At 41.0% G+C, this 17,295-nt stretch overlaps 3 protein-coding genes across 3 annotated transcripts; 1 reads left to right on the forward strand and 2 right to left on the reverse strand.

Moving 5' to 3' along the window:
* Positions 1 to 731: 731 nt before the first annotated feature.
* On the forward strand, positions 732 to 6,841 carry LOC306734444 (uncharacterized protein; the record flags this gene model as incomplete). The annotated part of the gene is made up of 7 exons (XM_079215800.1): positions 732 to 801; positions 2,480 to 2,785; positions 3,417 to 3,689; positions 4,697 to 4,804; positions 4,897 to 4,955; positions 5,112 to 5,186; positions 5,704 to 6,841. 7 exons carry the CDS (start codon positions 732 to 734, stop codon positions 5,779 to 5,781), a joined length of 969 nt encoding a protein of 322 aa, XP_079071926.1. The 3' UTR covers positions 5,782 to 6,841.
* A 6-nt stretch (positions 6,842 to 6,847) lies between these two features.
* Positions 6,848 to 9,208, reverse strand: LOC306734445 (CD48 antigen; the record flags this gene model as incomplete). Its single annotated transcript, XM_079215801.1, has 5 exons — positions 9,138 to 9,208; positions 7,872 to 8,081; positions 7,668 to 7,778; positions 7,116 to 7,385; positions 6,848 to 6,999 (listed from the first exon to the last, which is right to left on the reverse strand). Exons 1-5 carry the CDS (start codon positions 9,172 to 9,174, stop codon positions 6,848 to 6,850), a joined length of 780 nt encoding a protein of 259 aa, XP_079071927.1. The 5' UTR covers positions 9,175 to 9,208.
* Positions 9,209 to 11,763: 2,555 nt separating this feature from the next.
* LOC306734607 (vang-like protein 2) lies at positions 11,764 to 16,687 on the reverse strand (the record flags this gene model as incomplete). The annotated part of the gene is made up of 7 exons (XM_079215968.1): positions 16,602 to 16,687; positions 15,640 to 15,763; positions 14,950 to 15,557; positions 13,416 to 13,552; positions 13,073 to 13,208; positions 12,712 to 12,958; positions 11,764 to 12,021 (listed from the first exon to the last, which is right to left on the reverse strand). Exons 1-7 carry the CDS (start codon positions 16,670 to 16,672, stop codon positions 11,764 to 11,766), a joined length of 1,581 nt encoding a protein of 526 aa, XP_079072094.1. The 5' UTR covers positions 16,673 to 16,687.
* Between the last annotated feature and the right edge of the window lie 608 nt (positions 16,688 to 17,295).

Here is a 17,295-nt window from a genome sequence, read left to right on the forward strand (position 1 = left end):
GAGTAAAGAGCAGAGAAAAATGCCTTGTTTTTATTTTCAGATTGTGTGGAGGATTATAGCACTTAACAGAATGCAAGTGAAGTGGAAAAAAAGACATAGATGAATACAGTATCCTGAAATATTTTCTTCTCAGGTCCCAAAAAGGGGTAAAGTTCCCATCCCCCACTTACAGGATTCTCGGTAATGGCCCTAACCCTATAGTTCCAGTTGTGTATACAATGTCCACTGAATGTGCTCTAATTTGTGTTTTGACAGCATCTACTCTTGACCAGTGTGAAATATGAATCGCTTTTGCAACCCCTCATGGAGGAGTATCTGATGACAGGATGTGGCTAGCTAGCTCCATCCTGCTCAAGGGTTTTCACAAATGGACTTTACCTTGAATTTTCACACATGCATCACAGATATTCGGCTGCTTGCGGTAGTCTGTAGATTCATTGTTTGTCTTATTGTCTCCTATAGAAACACTTCTAATGCATAACAACTGGCTGTGATTTACCAAAGGATCTGACAAATAAGCTTTTATTAAACCCTCATTTTTAACACTCTACCGTTGTGTTCTTACTGATGTGCCTTTCTTTTATCTCGCAGTATATGGGGCCAGACGCAAACAGAGTCCTTCCCCGCTCACCCTCTCTATTCTTTTTTCTGTGTGTGTTTTTTTAGTCGTGACTCGTCACAGCACAGTTTGACTCGAAGAGGAAACAGACGTTGTATCTTTCCCCACAGAGATGGTTGGCGGTTGCCTGAGCTGCTTCTTTACATACGTGTCTGTTCTACTTCTTGGGGTTTGCCTCCAAGGTATGTACTCTGCTCTTAAGTTGATGGATTTTGACTCTTTGTTTAGTTTTTTTGCTCGATTCCCTCTGTCCTGTCCTTAGAATAGAGCAGGTAGGTCAAGATTGAGGAATCGACTGGATGTTTGCGTGTCATGTCGGTTCAGTCTTTGTGTGTTAGCAGCTGCAAGACGTTTAAAAGGCATTAGTGAGGCGTGCAGCTGTGGCTTTAAAGCCGGTAACTTATTGGTTTAAGAACTGTGACATCCAAATTCAAGAAATGAATTCAATGCGCCGACTGTGTGTGTTTAAAGATGATTATCAAACATGACTTGATCTCCTGATAAAAAAAGTAATATGTGCATGTTGCACAACATTTATCATACATTTGAGCTCCTGCATCTTGTGGTTTGGAATTTGCAAACATGCTTTGCTTTTTTTAGTACATTATCAGCAAATTTCCTGCTGCTTCTGCATGGCTAGAAACATTTAAATCTTTACGCAACTTAGGGATGGGTCATTCCTGTTTCTGTTGCTTCCTCTTTGAGGATCAGTTGTACTGATGTAGTTTGTTCTACATAATATAACTTCTCACAAGAACAAAGAGGTGTGGACCTTTCTCAGGCTATTTGCAGAAGCAGGGGAGTGTATATAAGAGTAAAAATGACCTTGCTACCATTACAGCTCAGTATAAGCCATCAGTATTTCAATATTATGTCAACATTTAGTTACTAGCAAGCACATAGCTGCTGTTGCATTGGAACTGCTTGTCAGCTTGTTGTTAGATTCTCACACAATGCGACATCAGACACATGTGAAGTGTCCATTTCATGAGAACTCTGCGCATTGACCGAAAGTGATGCGCAGCACAAAATGAAGGCATCTCATGACTTTTGCCGCTGTGGTTGCAGTATTTTTTATTTGGAAATGAGGCCGTGGCAACTTGGACAGCCTTAAAGACTATTTATATATACTATAGACACAAGTGTCAACTGGTTATGAACGATTGCTCATGACAAGAATGGCTTTACTGACACTAATATTTCCTTCCCAAATGTTATTTTCAGTAAGAAATCTGAAAATAAAGTACTTTTTTCTAAATGACGTAAGAATGAGGTGTCTGTCGGTGCAGCTCCACAAACCAAATGAGAATTCAAAATATGACTCATGAGAGTATTTTCCTATTTCCTGATTTAACTGTCAGGTTCAGGTCACCTTTATGTTTATGTAGTGACTGTTGACAAAAAAAAGGACATTTTGTTTGTCAGTCGTGTGTCACGTCCATAGACTGTATTAAGAAGTGAAGGTTGTCACCTTGATGTCAATCATTTGTTTGTGGACTGACATTCTGTGGACTTGAGTTTGTCATTGTGGCCGACCAAGCCATCTTGGTTTTTTGAAACCATGAAATGACACACTGAATAAGACATTTTTAAACAACCAACATGTAACAATTCACTGCCATGAACTGAAAACACACTGTGAAAGGGTTCAAATTGGAAAACTAAAGTACAGACCACTCCCAGACGCTGTGGTAGCAACCTGTCAATCACAAGGTAGCCCCGCCCTAAAACATACCCCGCTTTATCATCTGTCTCAGGTGATTTGGACCTTTTTGCTCTCGCTCTGTACACATTGAAGAAAGCCTCTCCTCATGTTTAGAAACTACATTTGACCGTCCGTTCTTTGTTCATGTGTTTCAGATGTGGAGACTTCCAGTTGTGAACGTAACATCCATAAAAAGGTTGGAGACACGGTGGAGTTGTCATCATGCTCATCAGCTGAAGGGGTCACCTCGGCACAGTGGAAATATGGAGGTTCAATGATTGCGAACAAAAATAAGAATGTTCCTGTAAAACCTCAGTTCATGGGCAGATTAGAGCTAAACCCCACAAGCTTTAATTTAACAGTGAGAAGACTGACTCTGCAAGATTCTGGTGATTTCAGTTTTATATCAGAGGTGAATGAAATACAAAGTGATACAGTCACCATCACTCTGCATGTTCATGGTAAGGACCAAGTAACCTAATAATTGTTCATGAATGATATATTATCAATACATTAGTTGATTCATAGAGAACAGATGGCAGAACAGTAGCGGAAAGCACTCAACACACGAAGAGGCTTTCTGTGTTCAGCTGTGTTTTCCGGGCTCTCTCGAGCCTGAAGTTATCAGTTGATGATGTCTGATAGTAAAGCTAATTGGATATAATGGGACGCACCCATAAAAAATACTGTGTCCTGTGCCCAAACTATGAATATGAAAGGTTTCATCACAACACATAACTGTTTACCTTACTGTTTTCCCTCTGTCTTTTAATGGCCTAAACTTATTTGAAAGTTAATAATAACATTTGAGATGTAATTATATTTGAGCTGAGCCTGTCCGTAGTCTGAATTTGACTTCCTGAAGATAACCTGCTGATTTATTGGGAATTTCTGGGCCAGATAACGTTGTTTTTTTGCTTCTTTGATCCAATGTTTAAAATAATAGTCAGACTTTTGTCCAGGGAAACTTCACTGATGTAACTTATTTGCTCTCTGGGCCTAGACCGGCTTTACATGTATGTGTTGGTGTTTTCATGCTTTTTACCACACTCAGTTCCTCTCTTGCTCCCTCTCTCCCAAATGCCTCATTAGAGCCCATAACTAAACAGCCTGTCCCGACTTATAATTCCTCCTGGCACGCCTCAACCAACTCGTGTACAGTTTATCTGGAGTGCAGTGCGACCACTGGCAGCAGTGTCACCTACAGCTGGGCCGTGAGGAACGAAACCTTAAGGGGCTCCAGGCAGCTTTACAACATCACACCTCAGGACGGAGACACCATATTCACCTGCTCCATTTCCAATGTTGTCAGTGAGAAGTCGGCATCGGCAACAGTGAAGTGCAGCAGCGACCCACGAGAATCAAGTACGAGCAGAGAAAAGAACATTTTAGGTGCTTTACTTATCTTAATCTTTTGAGTCATTTATGATATATTACAGTGACTGTTTTTTAGTAAGGTAATTAATACATTCTTTTTAAGGGAAGTGGAATTTAATTTAATACTAATGCCTCTATATGACTTGATATATGAGTGAGAAGTCGACAATCAAAACAGTAAAAGTGCAGCAATGTTGCATCTGACAGCATGATTAGGTATGTGTGGATAAGTGTTTATAGTTTATTAGCATGTAGTTTCATAATGCTTTTATGAATCATACTGGTGACGATACAGAGAATAAAGAGGCACAGCAGGTATGGCAACATTTGACATATGAAGGCTTTCACTTTCCTATCTGTACTTATATGAAAGATATTTGTACATACATTTAGATGAGTCATCTGCAATAACTAACAAGTGAGAAAGACAATGCATTTAAAATATCTCTGATTAGACTCTGTGTAGGACGATTGACGTTCCTTTTCCCTTTAAGTTGTGTTAAGCTTAAATTGATGATATTTACAACTCAGTTTTTTTTTTGTTTCGTCTCAAATGTCAAACTATAGTCGAAACTCAAATTTGCTATAATGTACAAGAGTACAAATACTCCGATGTCGTCCTGACTAGTCATAATTTAAAATACAGATGCATTTACTTTAAAATTAAAGGTATTTAAATGTTCTTTTTGGATATCTGAGGAAAGCATGAATCAAAATGCTGTACTTGATGTTCTTATACATTATACATAACAAATGAGAAGTACAACAGTTTTCTTATTTTTAATAATTTAAAACAAGTGCTTTACTACATTTATTCCAAGATATACATCTTGTTACGATAGCTGTCATGTGAATGTTGTTATATAACGGCCGCCCTTACAATCATCAACACCAAAAACTAAAGATTAGTTTTTGTTGCCCACATTGTTGTATTGAGTATATTTACTCCCTTTTATCTCACATAACAATAACAGTGATAATACCGTTATTTGCAGGCCCAAGCTTTGTGGTTCTTCTGTGTGCGGCAGGAGGAGGTTGTCTGATCATAGTCGTTATAGTTGGAGTATCTGTATGTGTTCATCACCGCAAACAAAGTCAAGCAGGTAAGAAACATCGCTTCTTATTTTGTATTATTCATGATTGACACATCACAGTTTTTATTCTGCTTCGTATCTTCATTAAAATCTCCCAACAGGCGGTGACTCAAACGACCTCACGGTGTATGCTGACATCGCTGATGTTGCAATTGGGAGTGTAAGTATTCGCCTGTGTGTATTTGCGTACAATGCTTTGTTTGCACAAATCAGTTTGAAATAGATATGCTATGCCTGCTTTTGAGGATGAAATACATGTTTTTACCCACTTTGCTTGTTTCCTCTCACTGGGATGTGTGCACATTCAAACTTCCAGGGGACTTCTTCCTCCATGAAGCCATGCACACTGTATGAAACCATTGAAAACAGAGTCAACACAGTCACACCTGGGGTAAGAACGACACTTTTACCCTTGAGGCTCTTGCAGATGAGACTGAATTAGAATGTACAACATACTAAAGCATGTGGCTAGTGTGCTTTTGCCTCACTTGTATTGATTACATGACACATTTGAATGTTTTAATTCCATTAGTAATTCTTGTATGAATGGAATGACTGAGATCATATTTAATCGACATAAGTACAGTATAAAGGTCTTAAAGACAGCCTGTGTAACGTTTGCTGAAATGTGTGAAACTGTGACCACAAGTGGCGACAACAGGAAAGTGAATGATACCAAGATCCACTATCACTATTCAATGGTGAAATATGATGAATTCATAATTCACCATTAAATGTATTAATTCATGCATTACCTTATCACGAGACATTCGTTAGTTGAGCATTACTTAAGTATATGAGTATCCTTGGTATAAAGTGCTGTGTTTTTCGTATGAAATAAGTCTTGACTCATCTTGTGATACTGATGTTTTTTTTGTTTTTTTTATCTCCCTTTGTCACACATCCAGCCCCACACTGTGTACGACCAGATCCAGTTTAATCGTATGAGGAAGGCCTCGGTGTCGCCCTACCAAGAGATTTCCTAGAGGCTCACAGCACAATGTATTGTCCGTTGAGGAAGAAACTGAAGTAGATCAATGTTCACGGTTCAGACCAACATTTGGGAAACACACAGCCCAAAAATATGTACCGGCATGGTTAATATCAGGAAGGAAACCTGCGACACGGAGGCAGTGTCATACTTTTGTAAAGTTTTTATCTTTGGCCTTGAGAGAGTATCAAACCTTCCCTTTATCATATTAAAACAACATAAAGCTTCCATTGTATTTTGCGAGCAAAAGCCACAGTTTTATTAACAGTGTTGTACATTCTGTAAATAGAGAGATTATATTTGTACTTCATTGTTCAGTCTGTGCAAAGGTGATCATATTAAATTACATTTATTGTCATTAAGTCACTCTGTCTCTTTGTAATCATGTTGTTTAATCAAACGGTTTTGGGTGGTTATTTGAAATGGGACACCAATATGTAAGCATTTATCAAAATTGTCGGATTGGATTGTATAGTTTTTAATGTCCCTGAGGGGCAATTTGGTTTGCAAACAGTCGTGAACACAACAGACACACATCATACAATATATAAACAAAATACATAAATACTTGAAAACACATTTTGTATATAAAAATTCATGCACCGACTTTAATTAGCGTAACAATAACAGAAGTTCAATACAACTTTAACATAAATGTATTTACAATACTTCTGTCAAATTGGACAGCAGCAACGACAAACAGTGAAACGAAACAATGTATCAAAAGCAGTACAAACAGTAAATATACATAACACTGCTTTTATGTTTGTACAAAGGTGCTTGTATACTGATGCAGAAACATTTAAATTAACAATCAATCAAATACCAGGAACTTGGCACAAGTTAAAATGTGTATTTAAAGAAATAGAAAGTTCCCATTTGATGATGAAATAGAAAACACTAAGACAAGTCATGAAAAGCAGAGAAAGCATAACATAAATAAACATCAATAAAATGTTCCCTATGTTTCAGTGCGTCTGTGTTGGATCTCTGGATTTTTTTACGCTGTTGTTTTAGCTGCTTCCATGAGATTGTACCGGTCTTTTCTCGACCTAAATACATTAATTCTTTCTCACCGCATACGTACTAGCTACTACTGTCAGTAAAACTCCCAGTGTGCTTCCCAGCACAAAAACAAGACCATATCTTTCCCTGAACCAGGGCTGTTTCTGAGGCCGAGCATCCGGCGTCGGTCGAGGCTCAGGCTCCTCACCTGGAACAACACAGGAGAGGAAACATAGTGAAGAAAACAACATCTATGGGTTTCTCAGAGTGACACTGGCATGAAGGGCATCATAGTGTAACATGTTGTGACCACCGTGGCCTTACCATCACACTCTAGAGTGCGAACATATGAGGCCTCCTCCGTGTTCCTGCGGGAGGTACAGGTTATTTCAACGCGGTTCGTTGTGGCGTGGAGAAATGCTAAAAGAACTGCGGAGTTGCCATCAGGATTAGTCAAGTTGGAGAAGGTCCCACTCGCAGGTAGATCCTGCCAGGACAAGGCCACACCTGTATCTGTTGAGGAACACTGCAGGAACCAGGAGCAGTTTTCATTTTTCAAGAAAGATCTCCGTATGCTCGGTTTCTGGAGGTGTTCTGCAGAGGGGTTCACATTGGAATTGTTGATTAGACCAAATGTGACTGCTCAGTAACATATTGATAAAAGAAAAGTAACAAAAATCAAGTCTATCTCATTTATTGCGGGCTGTTACGTTATTTTAAGTGCTTTAAAAGTCAACGCAGAAATAAGGGAAAAAGGCAAAAAACCTAACTGTAAAAATACAAGGTATGACAATATATATTTTTTACCCATCAACACGTATAAAAGGCTGACAAAACCTACAATGTGTGTCCGTCTCGAGAGTTGACCACACTTACGTCTCACTGTGACCTTCGTCTTGTTCCCGCTGGACTGCTCTTTAGTATTGATGAGGTCTACCGTGTATTCCATGTCATCTTCTGCGGTCAAGCGATGGATCGTCAGGTCCCCTAAGGAACAACAATAACATTGAGGAGACACTGCCGAGATAAATACAATGCACACACTCCTTTTCACTGGCAGGAAATGGAGTTGTCTTTTACCTGTGGTGGTGTTGAGACCGAGTCTCCCTTTATACCGATCAACTCGATCAAGTTTCTTCTTCCCACTACGATAGGTTGCGATCCAAGTGTTGTTTGAGAATATTGACCACTCGATGGAGGAAAGTTTCCACGATGGGTCGGCTCCTGAGGGCAAGGTGACGTTATCCCCCAGGTACCCGGAGACTTCCCTGAGCGGTTGAACTAGCGCCACTGTAAAAAATATTTAGAGAAACAATAAAGAAAAACAGCTGATCTTGGATGATGTTTTAAAAGAAATATTGCAAAGGCAACCTGGAGTTTCCCTTCTTCACATGTTTGTTATACTATGTTAACCCTCTGTCAGGCCGGGATTCCAATCAGGACTCAAAAGCTGAGGTGTCAGTGAGCAGACTTTATTAAAACAAAAACCCTCCTAAGAGGTGAAGGCTAAACAAACACAAAGTGCAGCTGAGGCTGATGGGAAAGTAGTTAGTTTGACAGTGTTAAGTATTTGATGAGTGGTTTTAGATTAAATGTGAGAGGATCAAACTTTTTACATATCATCTGGGGATAATGAATGTTTGTGTTCAATTTCATGGCAATCAATGCAATTGAGATATTTCATTAAAAAACAGGTGAAGGCAACCGTAGTGTTTGTCTTTTTTCAACATACTAAACCATATCATTTTTCTATGACTGACATTTCACATTTTATACGATGACTTTTCTTGACATCCTATACTGAGATTTTTTTCAACGTACAATATTATAACTTTTTTAGGACTTTTTTTAAAATACAATACTAGGGATTTTTTAATCACTTTTTAAGACTTTTTCCAATATATTATACTACAACTTTTTTCGACGTACAATACTATGACATTTTGTATGGCATCCTAAACCTTTTTCTCTGAAGATAGTACTCTGGTATAGTACATTAAATTGAAATGGACTGTGGATGATTAAAATAATGTTTTCACCAGTGTCAGTTTAACATTTTCTGGTAATACAAGTCAGACTACATGAGTTCAAACTGTATAATTAATACAGTAGACATAATATAATTGTAAATGTACTATCAATGTATGTACACTCAAAACTTTTAGCGTGTGCATGTTCATTTTGAAGATTTCTAAACACACTTTGTGAGTTCCCCCACATACTTCCTGCTTTGTTCGTTGCTTCTATACACGACTAAAATATTACAGGTCAAATGTTTAGTTTTTGAAAATCTTACTAAGCAGCTGCTACTCAATGATATTTTCAGAAAAGGTAAATAGGACCTACCTTGGAGGGATAGAATGAGGAGGATTTGTAGTTTCATTGTTACCGAGTTGCAAAAACAGAGAGCAGAGGATCTTTACTCTCTCGCTCTCTCTCGCTCTCTCTCTCTCTCTCTCGCTCTCTCTTCCTTCCTTCAAGCCCACCACGTGCTCCATCAAAGCCCGTAATGTCACAAATCTAAATTTGGGCATATTTTACGATTATTGACCATGCATTGTCTTCCAGGAGTGACTCAATATTTTGGTTTGTGTGATACATTTTACGCTCTGATGAAAAACATATATACTTGTTTTATGTTCTTTATTTGTCTTGGTTATCAAATTAATCAGCCTGAAAAAATAAAAACCTAATGTTACTTTTTGGGTAAATTCCCCATTGACCACTGGACATTCTGAAACTGGATAATTTTTTTCTTTTAATATTGCATAGTAATTTTGCAGTGAATTCATATTGCTTCATGTACAGGGTGTTCGATAATTCATACACACATGGAAACTACACTCGCACACTCAGGCGTCACTTCCTGAATAAAACGTAGGCGTCACTTCCTGAAAAGAACAATAACTTGTGACTGACATGAGATTAAGAACTTTGGGTGAGATCATTTATTAAAAACCTTTTACAAAAAAAAACAGCGCAACAGTAAATAACAATCTTGCTTTCAAAGACAATGTTCATCAAGAACCAGTGTTAGGAGCTTATATCAAGTACAACAAAGTAATCCATCAAAAACAGGAAACATACAACCTTAGAAAACGGCACCAAAATGCACACGTAAACTGCTTGAGTGGCACGACAATCTCTATCTTCAGTATAAAAAGAGTGACAAAAGACACACTAACGTGCACACGCATCAACCCGTGGCCGGATGAACCCGCTGGGAGGCCCCTGTTGACCCCTAATATACAGTATACAGCACAAACTAGTACTCAAGGACTAGAAGAATTAGTCTATTAATCAGGTCGTTAATCAACAGACAATTAATCTGCAAGTATTTCGATTTTTTTTAGGTACTTGTTAAAAAAAAGTCAGCAAAAGCACCAAAAAAGATTTGATTCTGCACTTTCTAAATAAAAATTGTTCAGATTTATCCAACTGCTGGTATTAATTGATGAAAAAGTGGCCATGTAAAAAAAAAAAAAAAAAGGGAGGATGCGATATATTGAGACGCATCGAGATGTGACAGTTGAGTTGCATTGTGGGTAATATAGGCGCCAGGTTTCGACAAGGAAGAAGACTATTTGGAATAAAAAGAAAGGCATATCTCTGGTTCTGCTGCATCAAGTTGTTCGCCGTCCATCGCCAGTCCGACAATATTATCGAGTGCAATGTTAAAATCGGTGGAAAACTTTTTATTAAAGTAATCAAATTAGATTTTGACACAGGGCACCGCTACAAAAACGAGGCCACAAGGGTTTGGTAATGAAGGACGACTCTTATTATTATTATTATGACTGGTTATAATAGCACTTTCACGGTTTAAATTCCAAAATACAAAACTTTTTAATTACCGGTAATCAAATTACATACATGGGGTGAACCCGGGGCTTCTGGGTCACAGGCCACTTTGTCTGGTCGGTGATGCGGCCATGCTCAACCACACACACACAAATTCACACACTTTGCAAAATATCAAAAGACAGTAATTAACATTAAGCTGCCTTATAAAATTTTTTAAAAAAGCACATCGGCGATACTTGGCTGTAACGTGCTGGAGCTCATCAAATCCAATTTGTCGAGGCGACAACATCCACTATCAGCGTTACTGAACGTAAACTGGTCCTATAGTGAGCGTACAAAGTTATATTCTTTCTCAGTGCAGGAGTGCATATCTGTAGGTTCTCCAGGAATGAGGCGATTGAAAACCTGAGCAAGAAATAATACAAAACAATGCACTTATGAAATGCTCAGTCCGGCGAGTCCATCCAGTGTTTCTTACTTCATACTTTCAGTGGAAACTATGCATGTCAACTTTTCAGTGGAATCACTTACAGAAAGCAGTTTCACCGCACTTTGATTCAGTCAGCGAATCCCGTCGATGTCCAAAAAAATGAGAACGGACCAGGAGACCTAGAAGTCCTGATCCTGCACGTTTGTAGCCCATGAAGGTCAAATTTGTAAAACCAAAAAATAGGGGAAGAGAAGCAGGATTAGCTCTGAAAAAGAGACGCTCCACATCCTACATGGGTTTATTCTCTGGAATAAATGCTGTACGCATGATTTACAAATGTGGCTCAAATCCAATGTATAGACTCAAGTGGTCACTTCAGAACCAAGTCTTTTTTCAAAACAATGCGTTGCACTTAATGCGTGTTGGAATACTACAAAGAAACAGAACTAATAATAAGCATCCTGGAAAGTGGAACCGGCAGTGCAAAGTCAGACGTTAACCGTCAGCACTGAGAGGCGAAGTGTCGCATTTGAACTGTTTGTTTGAGGAACAAACATGTTTGTTTGAGGAAGAAATCATGTTGCCTTTTCTTTCACGTCACTATTTCAGTAGTGTCATTTGGGTGTTCCGCTTATCTACAAATAAAAAAAAAATCATGAAAGATTACTAAAATTTAAAAAATAAAAATAAAAAAAAAAAAAGGTATAAAAAGATTAGTATCTTTGAGTCCCGGCTCTGCTACACAGACGTCTCAGACTGGAGCTTCATGACAAACTTGTGCCGTTTGGGGTCAATGAACTCCTCGCCCAGGCGCAAGAAGGGGAGGGGCGTCACCGTGACGACCAGGGAGAAGTCGAGGCGCCTCAGGGAAAAGACTTGGCCTTGGCGCAGAGCCGTGGTCACCGGCTCCTCGCTCACTAGTGTCCACTGGCGCCCCCTGTTGGTGTCCAGGTACTGGAGGGTGGGACCTGGGCTGAGGTAACGCTCCAGGAACGCCTGAGAAGGAAGACAATGTGAGTCAGTTTGTAAATAGTGTGTGTATAAGATATATAATCTTGACAGCATGGACATTTTTTATTTTTTTTTTTAAATTGGGTTGAAAATCTGTTTTATGCTTTACTTTCAACTTTATCTCCCTCCGCCACATAAAACAGATACTGACAATACTACGGATACTTGAATTGTTTTAGGTTTATATTCCATATATAGCATAGTAGTGAAGGCTTATTCTATGTATGTATGTATGTATGTATGTATGTATGTATGTATATCCTCGTAGTAGTTAAGTGTCTTTTATTTATTTATGTGGTGGAGAGATAAAGTTGAAAGTAATGCATAACTTTTAGAGGGGCAGATTTTCAACCCAATTAAAAAATGTCTACTCTGTCAAGATGTATGTTTACTTCTAAGAGGACACTGTTCAACAGTGTACAGTAAACTGGGTCAACTTAGACAGCGTAAAATGTACTTTGGCTGAATGAAAGTGAAGGGAAAAATTAGTTTGAATGCAAAAAAAAAGCTTCCCAATATGCAGACAACTAACTAGTAACTGGTAAATTAACACAACATAAAAAACAGCTAGAATTAAAATTAGACTAAAAAGTAATATCAATGTGAAAATAATCAAAAATACAATAAAAATAAGTAAATAAAAAAGCTAGACAAACTTTAAACCAGCCTCCTTACCTTTGGGGTCATGTTGTGCGTGACGCAGAACTGCAGGTGGTTGATGATGCTCTCCATGCTGTGGTAGGACTGCTGCCTGGTGGCGCGCAGGTACTTCTGCATGGCCCTCGCCATGGGGGCAAAGATGGCCTGGGCCGCCTCCCTGGGGTCCATCACCTCCCGCGGGTGTTTGGGGGAGGACGCGGTCGCATCCTCATCCTGGTAGCGCTTGATGTGGGTGAAGGCTTCTTCCACTGCCACCACCAGTCTAGGGGGGGAGAAAACAGCAGAGTGACGAGACGCCAACTTGACTCATTTACGCCCAAACAATATGCATTTTTATACGTTTGTGTTATATGGATTTGTGTGGGTGTGACCTCACCGGGCCTTGCGCTTGCGGACCCTCCGCTCCACCTCCGCCTCCTCGTAGTAGTACTCGTTGTGGGAGTTGTCTCTTCTCCGAGCAGCGGCTGCGATCATGGTTCTGGACTGACCCGTAGAGTTATTGATGCTGTTCTCTGTCGACAAACAAAAAGAAAGCTCCGTCTAAGAAACAAGTGTCCATACGTCTCATATTGCAGACTCACCCGTGTCATTATAGCATTGGAGGAACAAATGTTTCATTTCCCAGTTAATGTTTGCTTCCCGCCCCTTGTTTATTCTATGTTAAAGTGGGCTGCATGGAAAAGGTTTAGGATCAAACGCAGCACACAAGATCCCTTTACCTTCCCCCAGGTTGTAGACCTTAAAGGCAGACATCTTCTTGGAGAGGATGGACTTGGGCAGGTTGAGCAGGGCGGGGTTATAGACTGGGAAGTCGCTGTAGTACTGGTCCAGAACCCAAACGGCTGCCCGCTGAATACTGCGTTGCACGAGAGGGAGGAAGAACAAGGAAAGGACTTCCTTTTAACTGGCATGTTCATTTCCAAACATAAGCGTTTCTTATCAGTGTATACCACCTTGGACATGCAGATAAAGGGAAGTGGTGAACCAGAGGAGGAAACAGTCACTTGCACCGAGCTGCACACATTCAAAAATATATAAATACATCTGCTGTACTGGGGGACTGTAACGCCCATGAGACAAAAACAGCTTAGGCAAAATGTGATGATGATGATGAAGGGCAGGAGAGTAATTATAAAGCACAGAATGACCATCTCCAAATTGATGTGGACCGTAAAAGCCACATCTTCAGCATCCACGTAACTTCAGGCAACCTGTGCTCATTTTGTAACGATGAAAGCGTCACATCTTAGACTGGACAGCACCAATGCTGCAAAAGTATGTATTTACTGCCCTTTTTCAGAAATGTTATAATCCTGCACTGGAATGTTGTCACTGTGCACGCAGAAACATTTTGCAAAAGGAATTCCGGCACATGACTAGTAAATTGCGTCCGAGTACTGTATATTTATTGTGCTTTAGTGCCGTCTATAGACGGACAAAGAGAGGAACATTTAGCTGGAAAAGGTATTTTTTGTCATCATGTGTCGCGTGCAGCTGCTGTGTTGGACTCCTTAAGGTAAACAACACGGCGTCATCCAGCCCACACAGGAGGTAACATGAGCAGCGTGTTGGCGGAGTACAGGCAGCCGCTTCTGTCCTCCATCTGTGTTTACACAGGATGCGTTCAGGCAGAGTGTGGAGTGTAGGTCACCCGAGGTTTTTTGGCAGTACTCGGAGCCCGACTCCCATTCACTGTAGCGGCGCGTGTAAAACAGAATGAAAAATAGACGTGGAACCAAAAATAAGCTTGCGGACGCGTTTGTGCACGTAGCGCCAGTTCTGTGAGCCGTCTAGACGGCGAGATTGATTGAAGTAGAAGCTTTTCTTCACCGCCAAGCACGGAGGACTGAGAAATGCAGCTGAAATGCTTCCTGTGTAGACATGCCGTAAACCTTTGAGCCACACGCGGATAGTATTTTATTTCATCTTGAAACAAAGAATCCAGAAGAACAAACAATTTTCTCTACAGGTCAAACTGAAACAGTTTGTTGCTTCATAATATTTTTTTTTTTTAAAAAGGGCCACGAGGCAGTGCTTTCTTTTCACAACAAAAAGGTATCAATTCCTACTCGTCCCGTGGCTGAGCTTCCCGCCAAGTGAAAATCTATTTGGTAATTCATGAGATATCCTGCCAATAAACAAGCAAACAAGGCTCCACAGATAACCTCCTTTGTGATGGCATTGACGATTGCTAAATTATTATTTCAAATAAAATAAAAATGAAAATATTGCGTATATTCCCCACACACAAACCTGAGATGTCCCACGTTGTAGAAGCGACTAGTTCCATCCGTGGTCCTCACAACCTTCAGGCAGAAAGCGGGCTGCAGGTGTCGGACCTCCAGCAGCACCAGGGCCAGGTACTGAATGAACAGCAGCGCGTCCACCAGCGATGCTGCGTATCCCACAATGCCCCTGTAGTCTGTCTCTCTGGGCTCCAGCACCCGCACCCCGTAGAAGAGCCAATAGGACGCCACGAAGAGGAAGACCAACGCCAGCAGCAGACAGCGGAAGACGAAGAAGCGTGGCAGGGTGGCTCTGGGTGGGCGCAGGAATAGCGCCCAGGTGGAGATGAGGAGGATCAGGAGCTTGAAGGCCAGAGAAATGTAAAGGCCCTCGCACGGCGTCCCGCAAGGTTCCAGTGTATCCCGCCAAAGGAGCTGCGGGAGCGCCAAGAAGGCCAGAGGTGTGACCAGGGCAAAGAGGCTCAGGACGGCGCCCAACGCGGGGCTGAGGTAGCGGCGGCACTCCAGCGGCGCAGAATCCTCGAGGTCCTTCGACAGCCGGGTCAGGTCCTCGTTGGAGGCGCTGTCCACGGAGGTGCCGGTGACCACCGTGGTGGTCTCGCCCCAGTTGTCATCCTGGAGAGAGGGGAGAGGAGCGTTAGAGAAACACGACGCAACACGGCGGCTTCAGAGGATAAAGTGAAGTGTGAACTCTGACCCTGTCGTCTCCTCTGGTGGACTCCGCGTCCAGCAGCGGCTCTCCGGGAGCCTGGATGGTCACCGATTTGTCTCCACGGATGCTGCTGTCGCGACTCTTCCCGCGATGCCGGTCCCGCCTATCCCTGGAGGACGAAGAGGAGGAGGAGGATGGTTCAGTATTGATGGATGGATGCATTATTTCTAATGTCTAATCCTCTAGTCTGTGATGTGGCTACTTGGTAGCTGTTGCGGTAAAACTCAAGACTAACAAGCTTAAAAGAACCATGAAAGGATCTATTTACAATATAAAAACAAAAACCAGAGAAGAAAAAAAATATTTAAGTTATGTATTAAATATTTTTTCTCTTCTTTCACGGTTTTTCATTTTGAGCATTTTAAATCCACTCTGGGTAAATTTTTACGTGGCTTTAGTTTCTTTCTAACTAATCTCTGCCTTTTGTATTTCCTTGTTTGTATGCATTTATTCTAGGACTGCAACAATTAATTAGATTATTGTTTATCGGCCAATTATTTTCTCAATTAATGGACGAGAATCGACAATATAGAGTTGGGCATTTATGCTTGAAACTGAAACAATGAATCCATCAGTTAACAGCCTCAGATACATTTTATGTTGGTTGACTAATACTTTAAGCTCTAGTTTGTTATTTGCATTTTTCTTTTGTTATACTCATGCTAAAATATATATAATATTGTAAACATATCTATGAAGAGAAAGTAACTACAAATGTACTTATGCACTTGTTCAATTAGAGCAAACACTATTTGTCGCTTAAATCGGTTTTCCCGAAATGTAATGTCTTTGAGTTCTGGACTAACAATCGGACAAAACAGGCAATTTGAAGACGTCAACTTAGGCTCCAGGACACTATAATATTTCATTATTTTATAGACATTTGACGGACAAAAGAAGCGGCAGATTAACTGATCTGCAGTTGAAGACAACCTGCGGCCTTCTACCTGTGTTTGCGGGAGCTTCTCGAGTGGGACGACTTGTAGGAGTAGCCCGAGTACGTGGACTCGTTGTCCATGTCGGAGGCCGGCGGTGGGCGGGGTTTCCGGGCCCCTCCTGCCCCCGAGCCGCCGCCTTTCTCCCAGACCACGCCCAGCTGGCTCTTACGACTGCTGATGGCCTTGGTGGAAAGGGCCAGAGGGAGGCGCAGCAAGTCCACTTTACTCCTGAGGGAATCTATCTTGGAGGCCTGGAAACCAGAGGGAAAGGATTGGGGATTAGAGAAATGATGAGTTTGTCATAACAGACAGGAATAAAAGCATCTCAGAGGGAAACATACCAAGAAACAGCAACAAGAAGAGAGACATTGTTCAAAAGTTGGCACCCGGAGGTGTGTTCTCAGTCACACAGGACATAACCGGGCCCATTCTTCAGGGCTGAGGGAGTTTCTTTTATTTTTTTTATGAGCGAACTCAAGTGATTTGGCCCCGAGTGTGTTCTCAGCCAATAAAGGGCAATTACGCCACCTTCTATTCTCGGCTACGAGTCTCCAGCGTGCAGGAGAGAGAACATCAGAGCGGCTCCACTTTCCCACGCGTGACCTCTGAGAACGTTCACAGGGTCTCGTTCACACAAATGCAGAAACATTTGTGGGTTTATATTTATTTTTTTGCGTGATACACACTCGCCCAGACGCCACAT

Source organism: Taurulus bubalis (genome assembly GCF_910589615.1).
Source record: "Taurulus bubalis genome assembly, chromosome: 3".
Lineage (NCBI taxonomy): Eukaryota > Metazoa > Chordata > Actinopteri > Perciformes > Cottidae > Taurulus > Taurulus bubalis.